Raw genomic sequence first — 7,294 nt, forward strand, 5'->3', positions numbered from 1 at the left:
CCCTCTGAAGGCCTGTGTAGGGTTATCTGAAGTGTTTCCACCCAGAGTGCAGGAAAGAAACTCTGTCCAAGGGGCAAGGGGCAGCAAGTTCTGCAGGCACCCATGAGAGATGCCCAACACATCCCTGAAGAGCAAAGTTACAGCAGAATGTGAGGGAAGAGCCAGCGAGAGAGGTGCTCATGTCTCACGCCCCAGCCTAGCCCAGACAAGTGCTGATGGCCTGCACCTGCCAGTGCTGATGGTCTGTCCGTACCAAGGAGATGTGGGCTTGAACTCTGAACTACGAAGACTACAGGTGGAGACGAGGAAAAGTGAGAAGGTAACTTCAGAGGAGACAGCAGGGTTGAATTGAACAGGAAAAGATCAAAAGTACAGCCAGAATCCCACTTGGTCTTTTTTCCATTCTCCTTTATTCCATAAACACCTAGTTACAAGTTGCACAAATCAAAAAATAAAGGCAGAGAAGGGTGTAGGGAAGATTCTTTTGATGTGTGTGGGCAGGAGGAGGGAGAGAGTTAGGAACCAGTCTGCTCCTTCCACAGCCCTAGATAGGGCTACGGCCCCTCAGTGGGGGCTCTGAGGAAGAGGTGGGCAAAGATCCAGGGTAGCTGAGGGATGGAGGGGGCCCCTAAACCCAGAGCTCACCCCAAAATGCACTGACCCTTCAATGCATGGCAGGAGTAGGATGGGAAAGGTGAGGGGTTTGAAGATGGAGTGGCAGAATGAAAAATCAAGTCAGTAGATGCAGAGGCGAAGTCATCAATGGTTAAAGAAGGAAAAGGTAGGGAAAGGGCGCCGTGAAAGGTTCTCCCTGAGACCCCCAGGGAGAGGTGGGGGCCGGCTTGCCTGTTAATTTAATATTAAATTGGGGATGGGAATCAGAGAGGAAAAAGTTATTCAGGGGATGATTTCTCAGCCTCTCAGCCTGTACCTGGAGGGGGAAAGAGAGAGGAGCACAAGTCAAAAGGAAGAAAAAACTTACGTTAAGAGCCAGGAGTTGGGGTTTAATCCCCTATGTCAGTGAGAACATTGTTCTCTTTCCACGTCAACTCGTACTATCAAAGGCAGCTCCTGCGGGAGCCTGAACTGAGCCTGCCTTGCAGCCGAGGACCGTCCGCAGGTGCACCCCGCCCTCCTTACTCCTGATACTTACAAGAGAGGCTGAGGGCCCGGGGCCCTCACCAGTCATAGCGGCGGGACTGTCGGGAAGGGGAGTCCTCAGGTCCCTGGATGGCCAGGCGGGGAGGCCCCTCCGCCCTTCGTCCCCCAGCCCCTGAGGACTCAAGCCGCCGAAACTCCAGGGGACGCTGCTGCCGGAATCGGGACGTCTCCCGCCGCCACTCGTCATCAAATGCTGCGGCCTCACCTGGAAAGGACAGCGCGGACATGAGGCCTGTGTGCGGCCTGGCTCCTGGAGGCCGATGTGCGAGCGAGCCACAGCTTTTCCGGCCAAAGCGGCGAAGGCTGAGTGTGCGTGCAGGGATGGGTGGGGTGGCAATTCCCTTAGCTCTTTTGGTTTCTGCACGGTCCCAGGAAGCCACCGGTAGGCCTAAGGTGGCCTACGGGAGGAAGAAATCAGAATGGGATTATTCTTCAGTTCAGGTTCACAGTCCTGTGTGCACACTAGGTACTTAATAATTGCGGATTTGAAAAAGATAAAGAGGGGAGAAACGGATCAAGGTGGAGAAGGGTGTAACACTATCAATACGGAACTTCAGGGACAAAGTAGGCCCCTCACAAAGACACCGCCAGCCCCTGACTCAGCCCCAGCGGAGGAGGCTCCAAGTGCGGTAAGAATATGGGACTGACAGTTGGGTGCAGTGGCTCATGCCTGTAATCCCGGCACTTCGGGAGGCCGACGGTCGGGGGGGTGGATCACAAGGTCAGGAGTTCGAGAACAGCCTGCCCAACATGGTGAAACCCTGTCTCTACTAAAAATACAGAAATTAGCTGGGCGTGGTGGCACATGCCTGTAGTTCCAGCTACACGGGAGACTGAGGCAGGAGAATTAATTAAACCTGGGAGGCGGAGGTTGCAGTGAGCTGAGATCGCGCCACTGCACTCCAGCCTGGGCACCTGGGCAACAAGGGCGAGACTCTATCTCAAAAAAAAAAAAAGGAATATGGGGCTGACCCAGAGCTTTGCCCCAGAAGTGTCTATGTGTTAGGGATGTCCACGGGAACTGGGTTAGGGGCTGCCAGCCAGGAAGCGGGAGGGAAGGCTCACTCTCATCCAGGTTGATATAGTCCTGCCGCTCCTCCTGGTCCCCCGTGCGATGGTTTCGGGAGCGCTGGAGGATGTGAGCCCTGTCCCGGATGTGATGCCCGATGGACATCTGCTCCAGTCCACTGTCTGAATCCCGAACAGTCCTCCGTGTCTCCCGGATCTGGGACGAGGCAGAACATGGCACACTCAGCCGCCCCTTCCAAAGCCCTGCCTATACCATCTCAGGATAAACACACCACACACAACCCAATCTGGAAAAAAGCAGCCAGGGTTTCTGGCGGTGCCGCTCAATCCCACCTTCTCTGGGACAGGAGGGCTCCCCGACTCACCCCGCCTGGTGCCGAGCGCATCTCTGATGTCTCTTGGTAGACCTTGGGGGCACCATCACCCGTATTGGAGTAGGAGATGACAGTGGAAGATGAGAAGGTCTGGCAATTGCCTCCAGCTGTCATGTGTTCCTGAGGACAGGGTAGGTAGGGGAGGGCTGAATGGGGAGGCATCACCCCTGGTGAAGGGATTTCACCCTTCAGCTGCCTGTTCTAGCCTGTATCTTTCTCACAAAATGCAAGAACTGAAAAAACATCAGGCGTCATCATTACCCTCCCAAATTCCTCTGAGTCCAACCATGAGCAAGAAGGACCTGAAGAGACAGGGCCTTAACTGTATGCTACGTAAGAGAGCTGCTGCCGGCTGCTTCAGGCAGGCATGACAGCAGATACAGGGTCCCAAGGCTCTCTGGTTTAATTACTTTATCCAGTACTTTACCCTTCACTAGCATACTGTCTCCCTCTTGCCTTAGAGGATGCAAGGTGTTGTCAGCCATCACTGAGAGCAAGGCCGGGGAAGGGTATGGGGCAAGTCTCACCATGTTTCCAATCATGTCATTCATCATCCCAAACATGTCCATGAAACCACCCGACTGGAGGAAAGAGATGGAAAACAGAGTCAGGAAAGCAAAGTCAGTGTTCAGAGTTGATCCTGTTTAGGAACCCACAACCCACATGGCTGCACATTTCCTTTCTCTTCTTCCTTCACATCTAGCAAGTTCTCTTTCTCATTCTGTTAAAATAACCAGAATATTCATATTTCTCCTCCTGTGAACTGCTGACCCCTTCCTCAGTCTCTGTGACTGCTCTGATCCAATTTTCCTTCTCCTGCTTGCTGTATTCCCCCCATCTTTAGGAAGCAAGCCAAAGTAATGGATTCTAAACTCTAAAGCGGTAAGGCATGAAATTGTTAAAACCTACCAAAAAATCATCTCTAGTTGGCCCTTTAACTGCACCTCCCTCCTCAAAAGAACAAATTTTGCTAGACAATTACATCTTCCTAATGCGTATGAACTTCTAGGAGTACAACAGTTAATAACATCTTTTCTCTTTTTTTTTTGAGATGGAGTCTGGCTCTGTTGCCCAGGCTGGAGTGCAGTGGCGCAGTCTCGGCTCACTGCAATCTCCACCTCCCGGATTCAAGAGTAGCTGGGACTACAGGTGTGTGCCACCATGCCTGGCTTTTTTGGTATTTTTAGTAGAGACGGGGTTTCACCATGTTGGCCAGTCTGGTCTCGAACTTCTGACTGCAAGTGATCACCCATCTCGGCCTCCCAACAAGAGTTTAACACCTTTAACCCACAGGGCTCCTAGTACTCAACAGGCTCAGAGCTTTGTGAATGCCATAAAAAGAGAAGATTCTGGGGTTACTCATGAAACTATTCCTAAGAGGCACATTTGGGAATAATATCTAAGGGTAGAGAGTGTGTCTGAGATGGAAGGACACAGGGAGATAAAGACTCACCATTCCCAGCATCCCAAAGGGGGAGACAGCTCCAGCCTACAGGAACACATGAGGAACAGAAATTAGAGACCACATCCTATCTCTTTACAATCCCAAACCAGGCCCATGGCCTCAATTTTTTTCCATCCTCTCAAAAGGGAGTCACAAAGCCCTTTTTCCTGACCCTTTCCCCAACTCCTAGAGCATTTCACTTGCTCAGTTGGCTGTAATGCAAGAAAATTAAGTGCTTTCCTAACCAACCTCCAACCTTTCTTTGGGTCTCAGGTGTGTCTCAGCACCATTACCTGCTGCATCCTGCGGCTGGCAGGCCTGGTCCCTGGCATGTTGCCATCTGTGATGCTGAGGAAGGGGCTATATCCAAAGCCACCTGACAACATACGGCTCATATGCTGACGGTGAATAGCAAAGGGATCCCTGTGGAGTGAGCACATAATATGGATGGCAGAAGCGCCAAACTGTCAATCCCTCCACCACCCTGCAAAAAAATACGCACGAAGCAACAGTGGCACCGATGCCTACTTCCTGCTAGGTAGGAGCTAGGTATCCAGCCAGTTCCAACCATTCCTAGCAATGGGAACCCCAATGTCTGCCTGAACTGCTCAGAGACCTGGAGTGGGAGAGCTTGAGGGGGAGGGAGTACTCACATCAGGAACATGGGATCCTCAGGCTCCACGTCCCTCATGAAGCGGAACATCCTGATCTCAGCTCCAGGGGGCTCCACACTGGAAAGATATGGAAGCTCAGATACTTGGAGGTGGCCAGGGTTTTGCACACCCACTCAGTGTAGGGACTCTCAGAGCACTGTCCTTTCCAAATCCTGTAACTGACCCCCTAAACTCCAGGGAGACCCTACTCCAGGTGTTCCACACAACCCTCTAGGGAGGGAAGGGCTCTTCAAACCTCTTTCTCAATTAGGGCCATGGAAAATTTTTCCAACCCTCTCGGTTTTTCCCTCCCCCACCCAGAGCCATCCTCTTCCCAAAGCTCTGGCCGGTAGCATACTCTCCCCTCCTCCCGCCGACGACACCGTTCTACATGAGAATACCAAGTGCAGGTCCTCCGCCCCATTAATGACCCCAGCCACCCCGCCCCCTCCTTACACTCAGGCCTCCCCCAGGCGGGCCTCACTAAGCCCCCCGCGCCTGTCTGCGACTCCTGTAGCTCCCGCCTCCCCGCCAGGCGAGCAGGAGAGGTAGGCCTGAGCCTCTCCTCTCCCCACCCCGCATCCCGGGCTCCCAGACCCTGCAGCCCCGTGGGCCCGCTCCCGTCCCGGGCTGCCAGCTCTGCCCGAGCCTCACCAGTGCCCGATTCGGGCTCAGCGGCCCATCCGGCCGGTTTCGCTTCCCGGTACGTTGCAGGGTCAGGGTCGCGGCCCGGGACGTGGGGATTGGTCCGGGCTTGAGCTCCTCGGCCTTCCACGCCGCCTCCTCCCACAGCTGCCACCTCCGTACCCCCCCTCGGCCCACGGAGCCCGAACCTCGGCCAGGCCCGGGCGGAAGTGACGTCACGATAGAACCGCCCACCCGGGGCCGGGCCGTGGGAGCCCCGCCCCCTGGCGTGGGTGATGAGATGGCTGGGGCCGAGTCCCAGGGGCGGCGGGGCCGTGGGCCAAGCTCAGGGGAGCAGAGCCTGAGGCCGAGAGGGGTCCCCTGGGCACGAAGAAGGGGAGCTCATTAGTAACCTTGATTTGGGTTCTGTGGACTGGAAGAGGCTCCCATAAGGCAGGGGAGGAGAAGGAGAAGAGGAATCCATTCTTCGGGAGGGACCGGGTTGGAGGTTGAACCTGGGGGCGCAGTGCAGCACGTTCTCTCTCCCTCCTCAAGGGGAAACTGGAGGACGAGGGGCAGATGCCCCTTGGGGAGAGGCGGGCTCTCTGTGGGCGACGAGGCGGGGCGGATCCCTGTGGGGAGCTTTAAGCCGACTCTACTGGAGAAGCAGTCTACCCTAGAGGGAGGATGGGCAGTTTTCCTTCGGGGTAGGCACTTGGGCCTGTCCCCGCTTGAGGAGGAGCGTTCCTGGCAGGGCGGAGTCCCCGGAGTGACGCAGAGGAGGAGGTGAAACTCTCCAGCCCAGATCTAGTTCGGGCTTCAGAAAGTCGGATGGGGCAGAGGATCCAGGTTGGGGGGTTGGCCGCCAGATGGCGCTCCTCGGCCAGGCTGGAACCCGAGGCCCTTGAGAACTCGCGTTGGAGAGGGACCTGGACCCTCCCCCGTTACCCATCTGTGAAGGGTTGGACTGGGGAAAGGCTACAGTTCTGAAATGTATTAGTTTAATGCCACTCTCCCCTTCCTTTTACTCTAATTCTTGCGTCTTCAAGAGCTCCCAGTCCTGCACTGACCTTTCTTGGTTGCTTTCTTAGGTCAAAGGTCTAAAGTTTGGGGGAACAAAGGAGTGGAGAGCTCAGTTAACCTGGATCACCCAGGGGAGGAGCTAAAACGGGGCCCAGAAGACCTGCCTCCAAGGCCAGAGACTGATACTTTGACATACTAAATGTCTTGCATAAAATCGTCTGCTGGAGAGAAGGGCCCTCCCCTTTGGGGTCAGGGCATTTGGACTGTCTAGGATGGACTTTAACCAGACTCATCCAAACTCCAGCTTTGCCTGGTTCTTTACTCTGGCTTTTAGCCATATTAGTGCTGTGTGGAGTCTGACCCAATGAGGAAGACTTGTTCCCAATAATTCCCTGGGGGAGAAAGAGGGGGTCCCTGGTGACTCAGGAAAAGGTGCTAGGAACAGGGCTTCTCACGTTTCTTTGGACTTGATCATTATTAAAGAGGAAAAAACAATAATAGAGACAGGGAGCAGAGACAGATAATTAAGATATAAGCTGGCAGACTGGCAAGTCAAAGGAAAACAGACAGAATACAAGTAAATTTGTTTTTCATTGCTATTTCTGGGGTAAGAGACTTAGTAAAATCTTCTGTCTTCCAGATCTCTGCACTTCCCACCATGCAACTTCCCCTTATCCTCTTGCCCCAAATGAAAGCAGTTTGACATGTGATCAAGAGTTGTCCCAGTAAAGGTTCTGTGGCTGAAACTTAACTAAAGAGATCCTATCCATTTTTTTTTCTTTTGTCCTCTCCTCCTTCTAAAGCAAGTTCTTTATTGTCCAGCCAATCAACAAATGTTTAAGGCCTGGCGCACTGGCTCATGCCTGTAATCCCAACACTTTGGGAGGCTGAGGCGGGCAGATCACAAGATCAGGAGTTCGAGACCAGCCTGACCAACAAAGTGAAATACAGTCTCTACTAAAAATACAAAAATTAGCCGGGTGTGG

The 7,294-nt window shown here is 53.8% G+C and overlaps 1 protein-coding gene across 1 annotated transcript; it reads right to left on the bottom strand.

The window, feature by feature from the left end:
• Window positions 1–391: 391 nt before the first annotated feature.
• On the bottom strand, window positions 392–5,843 carry MLF2 (myeloid leukemia factor 2). Its single transcript, XM_055358543.2, has 8 exons — window positions 5,316–5,843; window positions 4,662–4,739; window positions 4,302–4,431; window positions 4,018–4,053; window positions 3,092–3,145; window positions 2,556–2,684; window positions 2,227–2,386; window positions 392–1,366 (listed from the first exon to the last, which is right to left on the bottom strand). Exons 2-8 carry the CDS (start codon window positions 4,709–4,711, stop codon window positions 1,179–1,181), a joined length of 747 nt encoding a protein of 248 aa, XP_055214518.1. The 5' UTR covers window positions 4,712–4,739; window positions 5,316–5,843; the 3' UTR covers window positions 392–1,178.
• Window positions 5,844–7,294: the final 1,451 nt, after the last annotated feature.

Source organism: Gorilla gorilla, chromosome 10 (genome assembly GCF_029281585.2).
Source record: "Gorilla gorilla gorilla isolate KB3781 chromosome 10, NHGRI_mGorGor1-v2.1_pri, whole genome shotgun sequence".
In the NCBI taxonomy this organism is placed as follows: Eukaryota; Metazoa; Chordata; class Mammalia; order Primates; family Hominidae; genus Gorilla; species Gorilla gorilla.